Here is a 21,030-nt window from a genome sequence, read left to right as displayed (position 1 = left end):
TGATCATTGTAAGACATTGCTCCCTGTTGCTATGTGTTAAGCTATTAACACTATCAGCTAATATTTACTGAGAATTTACTGCCTGTTAGGCACTTCAAGTTTCATGGATTATCACACTTAATTCACATAATAACTTTATGAGGTAGGTGCTACTATTCTCCTATTATAAAGATTAGGAAAACGAAGTTTCCAAAAGATAAGTAATCTGACCCACATCACTTTCCCAGTGAAAAGTACAACTGGGATATTAGTTTAGGGGAATCTAATTCCAAAATCTTTGTGATCAACCGCAAGGCCATACTGCTTTCTGCGGAACTGGGAGGGGAGAATCTAGCCAAGCATCAATCCTCTCTGCACCTGCACAGGGGTCATTCAAATCTGAGGATGCGCTTCTGAAGGCTGGACCGCCACGCACAGTTCTTCAGCCTGTGCACTGCTCCAGGATGCCACAGCTCAGGGGAGGCCATCCACGTAGTAGATGTGTTCCAGCTTACAAGGAGGCTCTAGGTATTCGTGAAAATCGGAAGGCCGTGGCCAAGCCCCGGGACAGCAGCACACACAGCTGTGCACAAATGGAAGAGTAAGGCCCTATGGTCCTGGCCCCCCGGGTTCTCAGCCTGCCTTTGGTCTGCGGAAAAACTTTAGCCAAAGAGTAAGTTTAATTGGAGAAGTGAGTAGTGCAGAAACAAGGGGAAACAGTCAAAGGAAATCAGTTAATAATAATGTGCTCATTAAGAACAGTCAAGGGCCTTTAGTTCCTGAGCCATATCCCGTGAGCTCGTATAGACACCAAAATCCCCACCAGGTGGAAAGGTTAAGTACGTGATGACCAGACCGCAGCCATGACATAAGCTACCACAGTTCTGAGAACGGGCCTCAAGAAATGGAAAAAAATCAGATCCTGGAACAGGAGATTAACTGCACTTAGTCAAGACAACACTGGCCAGATCACTGATGACCAATTTCTAGATGACTGTCAGAGCTGACTGAGCTCTTTCTGCAAATAGCCCCCTCCCTCTGTCTATACAAGCTCTTACCCGCGCTTGTCAGTGCAGGCGATTGGCCTTTGGACAGGTGTCCAGCTTCACCCCCACCCCCAGTTGCCTGCATCCAAAATAAAGCAAACTTTCCTTTCCACCAACCTGGCCTCTTTAATGGCTTTTGAGCAGCACGCAGCCAGACCTGCGTTCTGGGACACAAGCACACTGGCACGCACGGCTGCATGAGACGGTCTTGTCCCAGCCATACTCTAGGTGTCCCCTGGAGGTATTCCATTTCCTCTCCTATTGCTTTCAGTGACTCACTTCCTGGCCCTACTCTGTCTCAGACCTGGAAGGGAGAAAGCATAGGCAATACACGCTGCCCTGATGGTTGTCCAATATGTAACAATACGCCAACTACATCTATTTATTTTAAGGACGAAGTGTCATTTCTAATGGGCTCAAGAATACTACCTAGTCTACCAGGGGTCCTGGAGACAGTCTTCAACTGCAGCACTTGTATCCCCTGAAGCCCTGTCATTGTTGAGTGCTTGGGTTATGCCTGCCATTTTAGTATCAGTTGAAAGCCAGAAGAGGCAGACAAATTGCATCTTCTGCAAGATATTTCCGTGAAATATCTTCCACAGGGAAATATTGGGGTAATTTTGAAGTACGTCATCCACCTGGATAAGCTACATTTGCCAGTGTTCTCTCTCCTTGGAGATCATCTCGTTTACTGTATTGTGTTGTGTCCGGAGCATGAGTGGTAGCTGCCAAGTGTACAGTGGATCTGGAGGCCTCAAGCTGCCTCCCCGTGGAAGTCGAAGGGGACTGGTCAGCTCGTAGGCACCAGCTGCCAGCCAGACAACAGGGGAATTCCTTTCCTGAATTTTCTCTTCTCCCCAAGCTGTTGCATCATTTACCCAGAAGAGTTCTGAATGAATTGTCTGATGTGGGGCATTCTAAAAACTCTGGGCCCTGGACTGGAGGGGAAATAAGAGGTAGAAGGATATGTGTCAGTGCTTTTCCCCTGAAGCTACTGTCATCACCCCTGGAAAAGTTCTGCAGGAATAAGGGGTGGTAAGAATGACAAAGGATCTGGACTGGCTCCCTGTTATAAGAAATAAAAACCGAGGCCCAGCATGCAGTGACCAGCGTGGAGTATAGAGAGGTGAGCGGCAGCCCTATGCCTCACCCCTCCAGTCTCCAGAGCTAACTCCAGCTGCCTTCCAGTGCATCGGACAGCCAACTCAGCCTCAAGGTTTAAAGAAAAGAAACTAGAAGGTTTCCAATCACCAGCACATCAAAAACAGAAAAGGAAAATTCCAAGTGGATTTTATTTCTGGACTGAGATGGGTCTAGAATCCCCAGCTAAGCCTGGAGATCCAAAGGTGAGACGAGACTTTCCCCAAGGGGTTGGGGGCTTGTCTCCTGATGTGGGTGATGAGGGGCAACAGCAACTGCCCCAGAACAGCCAGGCCGTGCTCCCAGGGGCCAGGGAAGGATTCTGGAGGTCAGGCCAGCATCTCCCTCCTATGGTCCTACTCTTCTCTCACTCCCACTCTCCCTACCACCAGAGTGCAGGACTCCTTACAGTCCCCTGAGTGACTTGCTGTTGCTGCTAAGTCACTTCAGTCGTGCCTGACTCTGTGCGACCCCATAGACTGCAGCCTACCAGGCTCCGCCGTCCCTGGGAGTCTCCAGGAAAGAGTACTGGAGTGGGTTGCCATTTCCTTCTCCAATGCGTGAAAGTGAAAAGTGAAAGTGATGTTGCTCAGTCATGTCCAGCTCTTTGCGACCCCATGGACTGCAGCCCACCAGGCTCCTCCATCCATGGAATTTTCCAGGCAAGAGTACTAGAGTGGGGTGCCATTGCCTTCTCCACCTGAGTGACTTAGAACGAACTAAAATTAAGAAGAGCTTCCCAGGTGCTATTAGTGGCAAAGAACCCAGCCTGCTAATGCAGGAGACATGAGAGACACAGGTTTGATCCCTGGGGTCAGGAAGATCCCCTGGAGGAGGGCATGGCAACCCACTCCAGTATTCTTGTCTGGAGAATCCCATGGACAGAGGAGCCTGTGGGCTTACAGTCCTTAGGGTTGCAAAGAGTCAGGCACAACTGAAGCAACTTAGCACACACGCACGTTAACATTAAGAAGGAGAAGGAAGCATGGCTCTCTTGCAGTCAAAGCTTTTGCGTGGCTGTGGAGAGGAGAGATGCTTTGCTCAAGGTCATTGCCACAGGTAATACGGAACCTCCTGAATCCTGGTTCTGTGCTCTTTCCTTATACCTGCCTCCTTCCTTTCTCGTCTGCTGCCACAGGTGGGAGGACAGGAGAGAAGTGGGGCTCAAGGGGGCAATGGGGACTTGGGGAGTTACACACCAGCCTGGGCTGAAGCTGGGGTAGAGCCCTTCCCAGTGGGACTGAGGGACAAGAGAATTCCTCAGTGTGCCCTGTCCTCTAAAATGTGATGCACGATCCTAGAGGTATGTGACCCCAAGCTACTGAGTTGGGGCTCCCTGTCTCCTGGAGAGAGGTTTCCTGAAGGTCACCGGCAGGTGGATGACTTAGAGGCTTTCCGTTGAATGTTATCCTTGCAACCTCCAATCAAGGCTGATAACTCCTTGGAGGCATTTTATCTCACACCCTGTGCTTCCTCATTGCCCCGCAGAGGCGGTTTTGCTCCTGCAGCTGAGAGATAGCTGCACCCTCTGGGGCTTCAGGGAAGCCGGGCAGGGCTGTGCAGACTTTGGCCCCAGTGTGTGCTGCGTCAGCACTTAGCACTTGAGAAAAACCCGCCTGGGGGAACCTGGACGGCAGTCCCAGAAGTAGCCTGGACCTGGTGGATATTAATCAAACAACAGATTAGGTGCAGACACCCCTGGGAGAGCCTCCAGATGAGAGCAGGGAGCCAGCAGCTTAGAGGGCGGGAGGGCTTGAGGCTGCCATGATGGTGCCCGAGACAGGAGACAGAGGGAACCTGTGAACCTTGCCAAATCTGACCACCTTGGGGGTTCCACCTGGATACAGCTGGCAGAGGCTTGAGTGGACATGGTTGGCAGAGCCATGCTGAGGTGACAAGGTGCATCACAGAGCCAACCACAGGCTCCACCTCCTTCTCTCCTCTCTCCTTTCCTTCACCTCCTGCCTCACCCTTCCTTCCCCCTTCTCCTGTTTCCTCTGCACCCCCCACCCCCACTCCCACCTTGTTCCCTTATCCCCTCCTTTAGCCCAAGCACAGCCTGGCCAGTGGCCATGTGTGGTTTTGTCCACTGGGTCAGGGAGTGGGGCAAGGGGACCAGATTAGGACTGTATGAGCCTGTTCTCAACATGAGCAGGACAGGTGTTAACGTAGGAAGGAGGAAACAACCGCTAACTTCAGTTTGATTTCTTTAGAAAAAGTATCCACAGGTCCCAGGAGCTGCAGGCAGTAGATATATTCAAAGAAGAGATTTTTAACCACTCAAAAAGCATCCATGAAAACCCTCTGGGGACTACAAAAGAAGCATTATGTATTGACACAATCCTTGCCTTTTTTCGATCAGCAAGCAACAAAGGGCCATTGATAATGGTCAGTATGGTGTTTGTCAAAAGAGTGAGAGGTTCTTGTTCATAAATTGTTTAGTCATGCTCAGTTACGTGCCTTGGGCACCTACACGGACTAGATCCCAATTCAGAGCCGGGAGGCTCAGAGTCCTACCTTCTAGGAGCTGCCGGCTGGTGGGAGAGACCAGAGCAGGGAGATCAGCGAGGGCCGCGGGCCAGGGAGGGGTTTCAAGAGCTTGTGGAGTAGAGACTGAACAGGACCCTCCAGCAGAAACGACTTGACCTGAGAGTTGATTTTTAACTCCTGCTATTGCCTGGAGGCTCACACCAGTGAGAGAGATTTTTCCTTGAAGGAAGCAATTCTTCTGTGAAACAGAAGGGGAAGTGGGAGACTTGGTACCAGGCCCCCTGTGGATGCTTCTAACTCAGTCATTTAAGTGGCACAGCACCCTGTACGGAGTCTCATTCTCCAGGAGAGGAAGCTGATCTCCAACACTGAGTAACCTTTCCAGGGTCCCACAGTTCCAACTAAGGCTTAAACTTCTAGCTTGGAGAATTTTCACTGCACAGTGCTCAGATCTTGAGCCCAATGCTGGCAAGCAGGTGCTGGGACTGGCATGCCACAGAGAGAGTTTTTCCAGGCTTGGAGGCAGCAAGCCAAGCCAAATGTGTGTGTCTGGGGCCATGAGAATGGAGCCATGCTTCTCTCAAAGGGCCGTGACATCCTGCTCTTAAATGGAGTTGATCCGGCCCCAGCGCTGAGCTCACCCTGATCCCAGAGTGAGAAGGTGATCACACAGGTCCCAGGGCTACTGGACTGGTGTTTCACTCGCCTGCCCTCAGGCCTCCTCATCGACAGTGGTTTTATCTTGCAGGTCACCAGCCAGAAGGCAGGATGGAGAATGCTCCTCTTCCTCTTGATGTGCCTGCTGCGGGGTGAGTCCCAAACAGCCAGATTCAGAGCTTGCACACCCAGACCCGAGCCTTCCAGGCTGCAGCCTGGTGGGCACCTCAGGGGCCTTCAGTAGCCCCTCCAAAGTACAGGCATTCCCCATGGCTTTGGAGCGAGTGAGTGATTGGATCTGGGTCCAGGGAGAGTGTGGGAGGCGAGAGCTCACATGAAAGGGTGTATGTCCGACCTAATTGATCGCTGGGATATTCAGTGTTTTGATCTGTCTCTGCCCTCTTCCATTCAAGTTGACGACTGAAAGTCGGCTACATTTGCCAGATGTGGGTTCCAGGATAGCACTGCTCTATTAGCACTCATTCTAAAATAACTCAAGCGCCAAGCCCAGTTCCAGGCATGTAAAGACGAAGACCTCGCCCTAAAGAGTGCAGGGTCTACAAAGAAACCAGATGGGTAAATAAAAACCACATTGATGCATTTACTTCTTTAGTCCACTTATGGAGGGCCTACCCTGTGCCAGGCATTATGGACAGATGGACGGAAGTCACGTTGCAGGCTGGTGTGGTGATCAGTCCTGTCTCCATGCTGTGGTGTCTAGTTTTATTCTGAAGGTAATGGGGAGCCACTGAGGAAGGCAGTAAGTTTGCACCCAGAGTATCCAAGTAACTGCTTAATAAAAAATGTTGAAAGAGTAGATTAATAAATGCTATGATAACACCCTGATGCTGGGAAAGATTGAAGGCAGGAAGAGAAGGGGACGACAGAGGATGAAATGGTTGGATGGCATCACCAATTCAATGGACATGAGTTTGAACAAGCTCCAGGAGATGGTGATGACAGGGAAGTCTGGTGTGCTGCAGTCTGTGGGGTCTCAAAGAGTCGGACATGACCTATTGACTGAACAACAAATAATAACACTAAAAACAATTTTGTTTGGCTTATAAACAAATCAGATTTTAATGAATCAAGGGTAACTAATACTGGAGCAAAAAACCTCTGTGATATAATCACACCACCTCTTTATTTTCATCTCTCACTGCCTCCTTTAAAATTTTTCAGTAGGAGCAAGCTTCCTGGCCCCCAGATGAAAACTCAGGCAGGCTCATGATTTTTCAAGTCTTGAAAGTTCTAATTGGGTCATTTTAAGTATCCAGTTAAATATTTTGGTCAACCATTTCATCTTCATTCAGAGATGTGGCCCCCCCCCGCCCCCGTCACCCCAGGCCTGCGGTCAGGAAGGCAGGGATGGGTATGAGGCTGCCTTCCCCCCTCCCCTGGTTCTTCTCCCCATCTCGGAGGCAGCTGGCACCTGGGACCCCAGCAGGGTCATGGTGGCAGGTGGGAGGGGAAGCAGGAGGCAGTCTGCCCTTACCTGATGGACTGGCCTGGAGCTCTCTAGCCTGGCAGGCTTCAGAGCTGGCTCTTCCTCTTGTGGATGCCTTTGTGGACCCCTCCTGGGCCCATCTCCCTGCTATGGTCCCTGCACACAGAAGACCCCATCTCAGATGGCTGCAGGCTGGTTCTCTCCCCACTGGGCCCCACCACTGGGCAAAGGGAGCACCCAGACCTTTCTCATCCTGTTGCTGGGGTGGAAGTGACCCATCCCAGGCACAAACCAGCTCTGCGTACTCCTGCCACATGCCCCTTGCACCTCCTCACACCAAGGCAGGCTCCAGGCTGTGGTCTCCAACTGCAGGCCTCACTTGGCCATCCCTGCCTGAAGCCACACAGTGGACACTGCTGGGAGATGATGGGTGAATTACCGCAGGGGCACCTCCTCTGCCAAAGGGGCCCCCAGGAGCCATCATGCTGATCCTAAAATGCCAGCCCTTTCTTTAATTCTCACAATCAACTAGTACAAAATTCCCAAAACCTTCATCATATATAACTAAGAGCTTATATAAGAGTTGAGCTTCCTGGGTGGCACTAGTGGTAAAGAACCCACCTGCCAAGGCAGGAGACGTAAGAGACGCAGGTTTGATCCCTGGGTCGGGAAGATCCCCTGGAGGAGAGCTCGGCAACCCACTTCACTATTCTTGCCTGGAGAATCCCATGAACAGAGGAACCTAGCAGGCTGCACTCCACGGGGTTGCAAAGAGTCAGACATGGCTAAAGCAACTTAGCACGGACTCATGCAAGAGGTACCAGTTATCCACTGAACAAGTTCTCAAGGGTGCATGAAATTTGATATTGATAAAAGAAAAAAGTGTACATTGCAAAAGTTGATTAAGGATTCCTAATCAGCTCTCAACTGCAAAGTCAGAACACCCCATCCTGCTGATCAATGGGGCTCATTAATCCTCTTGCTCCCCCCACCCCCCGTGTGTGACACATAGGTCACACACAGAGTCCGGAAATCAGAGCACCATCACTTCTGTCCTAAGAACTCCTTGCTTGTGATTACAAAGATTCTTGCTTTTTATGATAAGTTGCTATGTAACTTCATCAATAGTGGCACAGTTGCGGTGTGTTGATTTATTGATTTATCTCTAACGTTTATGGCCTTGACTCTTCCTATAACAAGACCTTAAGACAAGCAGCAGGCAGCCAAGCTTTACAGGCATACGCCCTGTGCAGTCACACGGGGCCCCATTTATAAGGTGCCTGGTTTAAAGCTCTACTATTGCCTTGTGAACTCTTAGTGACTCTGGAACATGAGGTCCTCCATTTTTATTTTGCACTGGGCCTTGCAAATTATGTAACCAATCCTGGCAACAGGGTTAAACTTTCTTGGGGTCAGCGGTGCTAAACACCGCTTCCTGATCAGGTGCTTCCCTGATAGCTCAGCTGGTAAAGAAGCCACCTGCAATGCAGGAGACCCTGGTTCGATTCCTGGGTCAGGAAGATCCACTGGAGAAGGGATGGGCTACCCCCTCCAATATTCTTGGGCTTCCCTTGTGGCTCAGCTGGTAAAGAATCTGCCTGCAATGCGGGAGACCTGGGTTCAATCCCTGGGTTGAGAAGATCCACTGGAAAAGGGAAAGGCTACCCACTCCAGTATTCTGGTCTGGAGAATTCCATGGACTCTATAATCCATGGGGTCACAAAGAGTCAGACATGACTGAGCGACTTTCACTTTCAAAGACATAGAACAGATTGATAGATGCCAGGCACCTGTATCCTAAAGCAAGATGTTGAACCACCTGGAGAGGACTGTGAAGAGAGATGGCAAAGCTGGTTGTTCCAGAAAAACCCCCCATGTCGTTCCCAAAGAATCATCAGGGGTCGGAAAGAAGAGCTTTCTGGAGAGAGGCAGTGTGATGCGTTCTGCACCACCTGTCCAAAAGGGACAGAGGGCTCACCTCTTCCCGGCTTTTAGAGGAATAAGAGAAGGAGCTTCTAGGAAGCCACTCAACAAGCTTGCTGTAGTCCCAGCTGTCTCCCGACAGCTCGGTTCCAGCGGGGACCAAATGTGGATCCCAGAGAAGGAGCTACCCCAGGGCCTGCAGCAAGAGGGCCACCCACAGGGGACTATGACTCCAACCAGAGGGGCATACGGCCCCGGGTCATGGGCTTTAAAGGCCAGCAGGAGAGGAGGCAGTTCCTGCCAGGAGGGAACTCACTGCAGGCAGAGGCCCCGACAGGGGATCTGGGAGGCAACGGGGAAGGACGCGCCGCTGGACGCTGCCTTGTCCAGAGGGTGCCACCCACTGCCAGGACTCCTGCTCTCCTCCCCTCCCCCCTCCACACGCAGCCCCAGAGGGGCCCCAACAGCAGTTCTGAGTAGAGAAAGAGGTCCGGCAAAGCAAGAGACCCCGAGCTGTCCCCCTCCCAAACATCAGGCCTCCAAGCAGAGCTGGAAGAAAGGAAAAAGCTTCAATAGGATAAGAGATTGGAATTGCAACAGTCATTAGGCTGTGTGTTTTCTTATCCAAGCGAGACTACAAAAGTTACTGTACTTGAAATTATGTCTGAGATTTTGTCAAGGAGCAGAGACATCCCAGAGCCAGTGTGAAGAGGCGGTCAGTGAAAGGGCCATGGACTGAGCCTCAGCCACGGCCGCAGCCCCCGCCAAAGCAGATGTACTGACAGTCTGCTCGGCTTTGACGGCAGCACTTGGCGGCTTCCGTTTCCAGAGGAAAGTGAGCCGTGTTGCAAGCGCTGGTCCGAGGAGGTACCACAGAGCAGGGCAGGATTCCTGTGCTTCCAGCACCCTCTCCTTTCAGCAGCAAGCATACGCCTCTGTTTTTACTATTTAACATCTCTCTTTTAAAAAAAATTATTGACGTATCGCTGATTCACAATGTTGTGTTAATTTCTGCTGTACCGCAAAGTGGTTCAGTTATACATTTATCTATTCTTTTTCATCTCCTTTTCCATTGTGGTTCATCAAAGAACACTGAATATAGTTCCCTCTGCTATACAGGGGGACCTCGTTGTTCTAATATCTCTCTTTGACATTCCGTGCCAACAAATCACAGCCTTTCGTCAGGTGTTGCCTTGGCCCCCTTACAGGTGCTTAGGTGGCAGCTTTTTAAACATCTGCTTTTTTTAAAAACATCTGCACTGGAGCCCAGTGGCTAGAACCCAGGCTGTGGGCAGACTCACAGAAGATCAGCTGGCACACGGTAAGTTCTATAGCGGTTAGCTGAACCGTGGTAAGATCATTCTTGCATTTTCATCTCTCGCACAGCTCCATTCCAACCCTTGCGGCTCTTCCTGATCTAGGGGCTAAAGACTGACATTTCTATATTGATTCTTTTTGGCTTCCCCGGTGGCTCAGTGGTGAAGAATCCTCCTGCTAATGCAGGGGGCACAAGTTCAATCCCTGGGTCAGGAAGATCCCCTGGGGAAGGAAATGGCAACCCACGCCAGTACTCTTGCATGGGAAACCCCATGGACAGTGGAGCCTGGCAGAGCCACAGTCCATGGGGGATCACAAAAGAGGCAGACACGACTTTAGTGACTAAACAACTACAAGGAAAGCTCTACTTTCACAAAGACACTTTCTGACCTGTTCCCTAATTCTAGCAGAGTCTGGAGCTCAGAGCTCCTCCAACGGCGACACACTCGGCACTCTTTCTCCATGGACTTTTTTCTCCCTCTGCCTGCAGCCGCCAGTGCACTGAAGGGCCCACGGCTGGTGTCCGGGGAGCCTGGGGGCGCTGTGACCATCCAGTGCTGGTACCCCCGCCTGGCCATCAACAGCCACCAGAGGAAGTACTGGTGCCGCCTCGGGCCCCCGGCGGGGGTCTGCCGCACCGTCGTGTCCACCAACCGCTACACGCACCTGCGCTACCGAGGCCGCGTGGCCCTCACAGACTTCCCCCAAAGAGGCCTGTTTGTGGTGAGGCTGTCCCGGCTGTCCCCGGAGGATGAGGGGCGCTACCGCTGCGGCCTCGGGAGCTCAAACAACGCGCTGTTCTTCAGCATGAACCTGACGGTCTCTCCAGGTCAGGGCCGGCGGCTGGCGGGGCAGGTGTGGTGAGGAGAATGCTAGGGAGGGGAGGAGACCACGGGAAGCCCAGAGGCCCCGGAGGGCGTTACACGCGGGGACAGTGATGGTGAGAGTGGGGTCATGCAAGGACCCAAGGTGCGGGCTTGCGTTTCAGACGGAGGGAAGGTAGATGCCAGGGAAAATGGCCCGTTCGCACCCAACGGCCCAACACTGGGAACCCCTGAATGTTGTGGCACGTGGATTTGAAGGGGTTCCGTGAAGCCGGTGAGTTAGATAATGCGGCTTCTTGTGGTCATGTCTCTTTGTTCAGACGTGCGGAGCAGGTAAGATGGGCAGGACTGAGCCCTTCCTAAGACCGAGCCTCTCAGCAGGCGTCTGATGGCGGCCAGACTGGGGTCCTGTGTGGCCGGTTCCAGAGAGCTGTCCGGAGTCAGGGACCCGGAGTCCAGGGAAGGGTGTCAAGCTGTGACAGGAGATGCAGGCAGGCAGGAGTCCAGCGAGAGGACTGTTCGATTAGAGGCTGCTCTCTAACCATCTGCGGACACTGGCTACTATGCTGTGACTGGAGTTTTTCTTTTTTTCTCATTTGCAGAGCAGTACGTGAAGGGCTGTGGGCGTCTGGGGAAGCGCACAGCATGGGGTTCTGGGGCAGTTGGATAGAGAACATGTGGGTATAAAAGAAGGAGACAGGAACATAAAGTGTCAATATTTGCAACAGACTGGAGAATACAACTGGTTCTCCCAATTTTTTATTTTATCCAATATAGTGGCCAAAGACTGCACTGCTTAGCAAGGGTGCATCCTATGCAGCAAACACCTCAAGCCTGATGTCCTTTGCTAAAGCCCGTAGGCAGCCCGGATAGCCTTCTTATTGGCCTCCATCTGCTGTTCACACAGGTCTTTCCAGAACCATCCCGACAGCCACGCTGGCCTATGGTGAGCTCATCACAGAATCCTCTGAAACAGCATCACCCCCAGCAGCCATTACATGCACACGAGCAAACACCCAGACGACAGGAAGACAGACGACAGGATGGGATACAGTTGCCCTGACTCCAGGAGCCAGGGAAACCATGGCTTCAGCCACGGAGAGGCAAATCCCAGGAGTAACTGCGGCGGTGGCTCCAGGGACAGGCAGCCAGGTAGAGCGCTCCGTCGGGGCAACTGTCCCCACTGTGCAGAGTCCGGCTTCAACAGGCAGAGGCGTGACCGGTGCAGCAGCGCAGGGTCTGGTGTGGAGCACCAGCGATTCAGAAGCAACCAGGGCCAGGGCCAGCAAAAGGGAGAGGGAAACTACTCCTGGGGCCGACAGGCCAAGCGAGGAGACAGAGAGCATCAGCACAACTCTGGGCACCCCTGAGACAGCCGCAGGGACCGTTAGGCCATCAACCCTGGCCTCAGAAAGATGGATGTGGGAAACCCTCCAGGAGGAGACATCGGCTTCTGAGCCACAGAGCCTGGGCTCCGTTGAAGGGACCATCCCGGCTGCAACTATGTGGACCTCAGAGCCAACCCACATAGAGATGGTATCTGCAGAGGGAAGCGGTGAAGTTGACCTGGACACGCCTGCCGGAGACGGTGGTCCCCAAGTGATGCCGAGCCAAGCCCTGGCAGCAGGGCTCCCAGGGCCCCCGCCCAAGGAGTCTTCGGTAAAGAGGTAACCCCCAGGCCCCCACCCCCGCCGGGGCTGCAGCTCTGCTTGCTCCCTGAGTGAGCTACGAGCCCCGCGTCTGCTCACTCCCCTCCTCCCCCCTGTAACCTCAGGCCAGTCAAGGGCAAGGGTCATGGGGGTCAGAATCCTGCCTCCTTCCAAGGGTCCTCGCTGGGAGAACGCCATCTGAGCATTTTCACGAGACTGAGCAAACATCTAAGCACCAGAATATTTAGAATATTTAGGTGGGACTGTTGGGACTTTTCGTTTCTTACAGATGAGGAAAGAAAGCCCCAGCGGGTGGCGAGGTGGGGTGGCATGGGGGTGACTCACCGAAGCCACAACGAGAGATTCTGCAGCAGAGCCAAATGCCTAGCGTGGATTCCCTGAGCCTGACTCAGTTCTCTTGGCCCCTGCGGCCCGTTGGCAGGGACCCCACACAGGTGGTCAGGGAGGGACAGCACTGAGGACTTGGGACCCGGGAGGCAGGGGACCACGTTCCCAGGTCAGCGACTAACCCACCAGCCGGGGAACGAGGGCGGCTGGCCGGCCCAGGCCTCCACGTGGCCTCTATAAAATGAGGGGTGAGGCCCCAGGGCCTCGGCTCCCAGGGCGCTCCAGGCCCCGCTCTCTCGTGCGTTTCTGACGCCCACTCCTGCGGCTTCTCTGCAGCGCTCCTCTGGAAGAGAAGAACTTCTCCGGGATCCTGACCCCAGTCTCGTCAGCGCTGTGCCCGCTTCTGCTGGTGACCCTTGTTCTGTGGAAGAGGAAGCTTCAGAAGAAGAGGAGCTGTGAGTGGGGTCTAACTCGCCCCAGGCCCACGGAGGGGAGGGCTCGTTCCCCTCTGACACCCTCAGGACCAGGGCGGGTCAGGGCCAGGGCCAGGACTGTCAGATGTGGAAATGCTAAATGCTAATCTGGGCCATGCTAGCCAAGGTTGGCCTTGGTTCCTTTATCTGTCAGATGGGAAAGTCATCTGTTTGTTTATGTCCTGGTGGCATCCGAGAGCTTAGGGAGAAGTCCTTCAGAGAACGGTGAGACCGCTGCTTACTGTAGGCCTAGGATCCACGTGAACAATGCTGGCAGCAGACAGCAGTGCAGGGCCCAGAGGGGCAAACTATACCTGCACCCTCTGCAGACCTCTTACAGCACCAGGCCCAGGTTTAAACACAACTAAAGCGACTGCTCCATGGTGGTTGGATGTGGCAAAGAAAGGGTGAGACACTCTGGGAGCAAGCGAAAGGGACTAAGCTTCCCAGACCCAGGGCCCTGAAGGTCTGGCCCAGTCTCTGCGGATCTAAGGGTCTGAGTAGAAATCTTCTGTGTCAGTAGGTCCTTGAAGCTTGCAGAGGGTGAGGCGGTTCTCGGAGAAATCAGATTCAGCGCCCAGGGACCCTCACCATGTGTTCTGTGTCTATGCAGCTCAGAAGACAGGAAGGTCACCAGGGGTCACCTTGATTCAGATGACACAGTTCCCGGAGCCGGGCCTCCAGCCAGCCCAGCCACCCCAGGTGGGAAGGAAGAGGCTCCAGGCTGACTCTCCTCCTCTCCACGCCGCCTGAGTCTCCCGGCAAGGGACCCGGGACCCTAAGGAATGGAAGGATAAGCCGATCGGTCACTGTGGAAGAGGAACCAGGACCGAATACCATAGCCCAGCTTCTCTGCCTTCTTCCACGTGAACGAGCGGGGGCAGAGGGAGCTGGGGGAGTGGGACTCTGTCTAGGGAGACAAAGGCTGGGCCAAGGAAGGTCAAGCATTTTCCAAGGTCATAGGAGACACTGTGACTCAAAGAAGGCTGCAAGAAAGAATCAGTTCACTACTGGTGGAGGTCAGTGGACCTGGAGAAGGCGTGAAATTTCCATTCCTGGAGGGTTGAAAATATGAGAGATTTACAATCAAAGTGCAATGTTAACAAAATTTCAACAATCACTTCTAGCCCTTGCAGACACTCCCTTTTCTGATGTCTGTTAGCATCCAGCCTACTGCACACATTTGATTCTATTCATTTCCAGTAGATTCTAAGCTCTGGGAGCAGTAAATGTGTGTTATTCTTCTCACTACATCCCTGAAGAACTTCAGCTCACTAGAGCCCCCAATAAATAATTGTACTGAACAACTGACTGAAGGGAAATGGTCTCCGTGGCCTGTGGTGACCCTACCCATGAAGATGCTCTGAACCTCTTTCAATGTGGGGGGCCCATAGATGATCCCACAGGTCCCTACACGGGGACCAACAGGAGGAACATTTGTTCCTCATTCATCCCTCCCCACTTGGCCCCAGACTGATTATGTCATAGACCGTTTGACCCAGTCAAGATTTTCTGGGATTTTCCTAAGTTCATGAAGGAGAAGGATATTTTTCAGTAGATTCTCATCTTCTTCATAAAGCTCCTCTTATTCAACTGTTTATAAATCCTTGATACCAAGGACTGATGATAAAGCTGGAAAGCAGTTATGGTAAGAGGGGTGGATCAGAAAGAGGATGGCCAAGAGGAACTTTATGTGGATTCTGCTTTGCAGCCATTTTATCACATGCTTGTTGGGGGATTTGGCTCTGGTCCCAGGTGTCACATCTAGTCAGGTGTCACTTCTGCTCTTTTACTTTGCCAGATCTGTCAACAAGCTGTTTGAACTTCACGTTTGGACAGAGCAGCCCTTGAGCAATGGAAGAGAAGGGAAAGAAAGACTCCAGCATCAAGTCAGGAATTGTCAGGTAGATATTCCCAGAAGACTGAGCCCTGCCTCCTAAGCTGTCAGCAGCAACAGAAATCCTGCCTTACTGCCTCTGCGAAGCTGGGGCTGAACCCAGACACTGTCCAGAGAACATAAATAGGATACGGTCTGCACGGTTTGGGAGAGAAAGACTCACTGTTTTGGTTAAGCAGTGAAGTTGCCTGCCCCTAACCAAACAGATTACAGAACTGCAGCACTACCAGATCCTCAGAAGTCAACTAGTCTAAAACCCACTGCCCAGGGTAAGACAGCTGAGACCCTGTGGCGGGACAACAGCTTGCTGAGAGTCACTCAGTTAACCCACTTAGGAACAGCAGGATGAGGACTAGAAAGGGAACTCATGACCTTGACCTAGCGCTTTCCTCACTTCACCTGTGCTAAACAACATATCAGAGCAAAAGTCGTCATCAAGAATCAAAGACACCACACCCCTAGCTCTAGACCGTTTTCATGCACATGATCTCAGGTGCCTGCCTGAAACACCTGTAAGAGAGACAGAAGAGCCACCATCATCCCATCCCACCGATGTGGACACAGGCCCTCAGGGGTATAGAGTCCAACCATGATCCCTCAGCTCACTGCATGCAGGAATGGGAGCAAATCCAGACTGTGCAGGACCACTCTTGCAGTGTTTTCCAGAGGCATCTGCAAAACACTAGCTTCTGAGGACTCTTAAGAGCTATTCTGAGCAAAGGGTTTGGTAGATCAGAGAAGTTTGGGAAACGTGGCTTAAACCAAAAGCAGGTTTTGTGCAGGATTATTGGAAGACTTTAATACACCAAGGTGCATTGTGAATAGCCCTGGTGGGAGGGTCAGGGGACATTGTACGTGTTTCCCTGGGTTTTGGACTATCGTGTTTAGCTTGAAGCGATCTCACAGGATTGGGCTCCTCAAATCATTCCTCGTTTGGGGAAGCCTGATGCACTGAATCAGGGGTCACAGACCTTTTCTATAAAGGGCCAGAGAGCAAATACTTCAGACTCTGCAGGCTGTAAAGCCTGTGTTGCAACCGCCCCACTCCGCCCTGGCAGCCCAGAAGTGGCCAAAAACCATCCTGAAGTGAATAACTTTTGGCTGTATTCCAACAAAACTATTTACAGAAGCAGGCCACAGCCTGGATCTGGCTCAAGAGCGGTAATTAATTAATTTACAGCCTTAATGCCAATCCCTGCATTAAACCGTAAAACCAACTGAGGCTCTCCACTTCCCACTTTGATATGGATGATCTGACTCCAACCTCCTCTAACTTCCCTTGACCACCCTTGCTGGCACCTTCCTCCTTCTGCGCCCCTGTGAGCCTCTTTCTGGGGTGCAGCAGTTGGGCATTCTGCCTGACCACCTGCCTGGGGGAAGGACGGCACCCACTGGCCAGGGTGTTGTCCAAGGGGTTGGGGTCAGGGATAGCTTCCAGAAGTAGGAGAGGCTGCCACATCAGAGTGTTCCAGGGAAAGCTGAGGTCCACCAGTGGGGAGAACCAGTACAAGCTCAAAGGGATGGAGCAGAGCCAAAAGCAAAGTCTTTGGAGCTGAGCAGAGATAAGATCTGAGTGAAATCTTGGCCAGGAAGGAAGTGGGGGAACCCCTAAGGTTTAAGGCACTCCTTTATGAGCTTAAGGTGCTCCTTTATGGGTTAACGGATACCTGGAGAGGGGCAGGGGCCTGGATTTAAAGGGCCAGAGGCAAAGGAGGCTAAGAAGGCCATGGCCACCACTGGAAACTGTCAGCACTCTGGTTTTTATCTCACATCCCCAGCTTGATACCCACACCTCTGGGATGAGGAGCAGGGGGACTCCCATCTCTGAAGCTGGAATCAGCCAAGTGTCCATGGGGAGTATCCAAGATACAGGAACGCACTCCCTTTCCTAAGATCAAGCATGTTCTCTGGATTAGGGAGCAACCCTCCCAGTCTCAACTTGCTACATAACAATGCTGCTGCTGTTCATTGAGTGTCTCAAAGCAGGCACACTCCTAGGTATTTTCACATTCTATGTTCGCTTGATGCAACATTTCCCTAAAGTAGGCAAGATAATCCCCATTTTACAGATGAGAAGACTGAGGAGACAGAAAGTAGCCAGGAGCCACTGAACACAAGGCAGCCGCAAATGAAATCCTTGGTCATGGCACTGCACCGCCGTGCTGGACTTACAGCCTGCTTATTTTGGTCATGCCTTCCCTGTTTAAGATTCTAGAGAAGTCCTTGTTTTCCTCTTTTAGGCCTTTGTGTAAAAAGTCTCATAACCATTTCCAGTAATTTGCTCTCTTCAGTCACTGAGCTGACCTGTTCCTGTCCTGGCTAAGTGAAGTGGAAAAGTTCAGACAGCTGGAGCTAAGAGCTAAAACTTCACTGACCAGCCCTGAGGTCTTTACTGGCATTTGCAATACTCGAGCTCAGCTCTTAATCGCTTGCAGGGGTGTCCATCTGCCACAGGTAACTCTGGACAAGCGCTTGACTTTGCAGCCGACTTCTCATATGCTCCACAAGGATTTGGGGGGTTTCTTCCTCTCCTCCAGGAGCCAGTGGGGTCTGGGAAGCACAGAATCAGTTCCCATCAGATACAGAGAGGGAGGTATTTCCACAAAAGGACTTACACTTCACTTCAGTCAAGTAGACATGGATTATGCGATTATTTTCCATTGGTGCAGATAATCCAGGGCCAAGAGCTTGACAAAGGTTGAATGGAGAATGGAGAGCCCGTACTAAAGGAAGTCACTCTCTGTGGGTGGTGCTGCATGCCAAGTCCAGGGCCACCAAGCCCTCCATTTTTCTTGAAGTGACACAGAGTGACTTACAGGCACTGGCCCTTCCAAGCCAAACTGCTCCCCTCACTGTCAACAAGGGTCTGAGCCATCACCCCACGGCCCACCCTCCAAGGGGGCAGCTGAAACCAGATGGGCAGCAGAGAGGTGCCAGCTGTCAGAACGGACCCGACGCCGCACTCCTAGAGGCCTGCAGTCATCACGAGCACTGAAGCCCTGGGTCAGCGGGCCACCATTTACCTCCTGGTCCTATTTGGCCGAAACATTCCCTGATTGGCGTCTGGGCTTTTCTGTGTTCTGCCTCTTCCAGCCTCTAGCCAATTTCCGTCCTTTGCCTGTTTGTTGCCTTGATCTAGACCTACCAATTTTGCTCTGAGCATAGAGGTTCAATTAATAAGGGCCATTTCTTTCCCTAATGTTACAGATTCCTGGTTCCCCAACCCTGAGTATCTTAGAAGGAAGAGAGCCATGATGGCGGTGACCGAAAACATTTTCCAAGTTGTCCCATAGTTTGACGACATTACACTTCAGACAAGAGTTCAGGAAGAGGGCACTGGAGAGTTCACTCCTTTAAATCCTGGCACGGGAAGGACAGACTGCTCAGGAAACACAACTCTCCGCCATCCATGTAGCACAGACAGCTGAAAACTAACTACAGTATGTGTCACTGGAAAGAAGCAGATTGTATGTCATTGTACAGATGGGAATGTGGAGGCTCGGATGGGCACAGGTTGCAGAGGATCACAGAGGATGTTTTTTCAAAGGCTGCCGCCAGGCAAAGCTTAGGCTAAAGGCCAAGTTCAGACCAGGAACAAGGAAACAGCAAATTTTCAGGAGGACCCCAGTGGCTTATGAGAGGGGCTGGGCCCTGTCACCTGACACTCCACCTATTGACTTTGGATGTCTGCTCTGAAAGTCTTCCTTCTTCCGCCCCTCCCTGGCCAGGGGATGGAGGCAGTGGAGGGCAAGAGAGTGGTTTGGTAACTTCAGAAAAGATTTGATCATTTGTTCCTGCCTCGAAGAATCAGAGAATAAAAGCTCTCTGGGATCCCGGAACTGGCCTAGGGGAAACTGAGGGAGCCTGGGGACTGAAGCCGACTTTCCATTTCCAGGATCTTTCACGTTCAGGTTCGACACGTCTAGCCTCCTCGGGGCAAGACACGGGCTCAGGCGTGCCCACCGCCGTCTCTGCCATCACACCCCCACCACTCACAACGATCGCGTACAGACAGCCCCCCTCCCCACCCCACTCCAGAAGGCTCAGGAGAAATGTCGTTTTCACTTTCTAATTAGGAAGCAACAGAGCTAGGAAAACAGAGAGGGCCTGGACATCTGGGCAGTGACACAGGGAGGCAGGTTGTCGGGGAGAAGCAGGTGACTCAGTGAGTTTATGGAGACTGAAGAAAAGATCTGAACCCCCGCTGCACACACGTGGCCAGTCAGTCGCGCTCTGCGACACATCCAGTGACCTGGACCATGAACGCGGTACCGGCCCTCCTCCCCGCACACTTCCCACGTGCCTGCCGCCCAGCGTGCTGCCGTGACTTCCCCTCACTGCGGTTTTTCTTGGTGTGGACATGAGGCTGCCAGGTCACAGACGCTCTGCTCCGAGCCCCCTAAGAAGGGCCTGTGGAGCCCCTATGAAACCACCCACCAACCAGGCAAACATTTATAAAGAAGCTTCCTCCTACCTACTTCCTGATGGGGAGGTTCACCAGAAAGCCTCTGAACATAAGTCTGGGCTCAGAGACTCCTCCAAAATCTGACCCAAGCTAAGCCAGGCCAGCTGGACTGTTCCAGTCTGGGGCTCCGGGCAGTGACCACACTAGGGACCACATGGTCAAGCTGAGCAAAAGTGCAGGCGTCCACATCCCAGGCCCTCTCTCAAGCCCCAGAGGCGAAATTAAAACAGCAAGAGCCAGCACTGTGCTCCTGCCAGTAGATGACAGCTGGGCCAGGAAATACTAGATCATTATTTGCTGATGGCAAGAGCAGGCAACCTGGGCATAAATAATCCCAGATGGTCCACTTCCTTGAAAAACAGGGTGGGGGGCACAGGGGCTTGGTATTTAGCTTTTGCAGAGTCACTGTCACAATTCTATTTTCCAGTGATTATTACTAAAATGCTCTACAAATACTTACCAAGAAATGCTCGATTTCAGGGCTGGCTGGGCTGGGATTAAACATTGACTCCAGATGAAAGTTAAACTTTGACTCAGCTAAACACCTGCACACGGGAGCAGAGAGCTGGCAGCAAACAGCAGTGGTAGGCATTTCCCCCGTCCACTCTTACTCCCTTGTCCCGCAAAGCCACACTCATGAGGGCTGTCCACAGTGAGCGATGCTGAGAGGGCAGAGGAGATCTGGGGAAGGACCAGACGGCGCAGGCCTCCCCTGCTCTGCCGGTGGCTGCGTCAGCCCAGGGTCTGGGAGCCTCACACTGGTCGTGCCAACCTGGGAGGCCTGTGGACCTGGACTTCTCCTGTCTTGGTGGAATCAATTCAGGGTGCAAATGGGAGCCCTTGGCTCTCTGGGAAAACAGACTTCAAAAGATTCATCTGGGGGAGTAAAGGCTTTGGGGAGTGGAGGAAAGCGTTCAATGCTGGGAGACCTTGGTTCTCGACCATCAACTCTTTGTGCAGACCATCAAGGCCATCAACTCTTTGTGCAGACCTGGCCAAGTCCTTCCACTTCCCTGCCCGTGGTTCCTCACGGGTCAGCAGGGAATCAGTCCATTCCAAAAGCCTATGCTCTCCATGTGCTGAACCATCAACTCCTTCTAGATGCCAGCCACTGTCCATATTATACTTAATCTTCACACCATAATTGTGGGGTAAGTATAATTAGCCCCACATTATAAATGAGAAAACCAAGGTCTAGAGACATTAAATAACTTGTCAAGGGGCCCCCTGCTAGGAGGTGGCAGGACTTGGATGTGAACCCAGGGAGTTCCAGGTCTGTGGAGTGTGGGAGCTTTCCCAAGGCTGCACTGCCTGGCTGTATGTGGGGCTGATGACTCTTCACCTAGACAAGAAGCCCTTGGGGAGCAGGGATGCA

General features: G+C 52.3%; 1 protein-coding gene across 1 annotated transcript; it reads left to right on the top strand.

The window, feature by feature from the left end:
- Positions 1 to 5,581: 5,581 nt before the first annotated feature.
- Positions 5,582 to 14,068, top strand: FCAMR (Fc alpha and mu receptor). Its single transcript, XM_065937116.1, has 4 exons — positions 5,582 to 5,596; positions 6,659 to 6,773; positions 10,490 to 10,828; positions 11,731 to 14,068. Exons 1-4 carry the CDS (start codon positions 5,582 to 5,584, stop codon positions 12,492 to 12,494), a joined length of 1,233 nt encoding a protein of 410 aa, XP_065793188.1. The 3' UTR covers positions 12,495 to 14,068.
- The last annotated feature ends 6,962 nt before the right edge of the window (positions 14,069 to 21,030 follow it).

Source organism: Muntiacus reevesi, chromosome 5, assembly GCF_963930625.1.
Source record: "Muntiacus reevesi chromosome 5, mMunRee1.1, whole genome shotgun sequence".
Lineage (NCBI taxonomy): Eukaryota > Metazoa > Chordata > Mammalia > Artiodactyla > Cervidae > Muntiacus > Muntiacus reevesi.
This window is presented reverse-complemented; position numbering and strand designations above follow the sequence as displayed.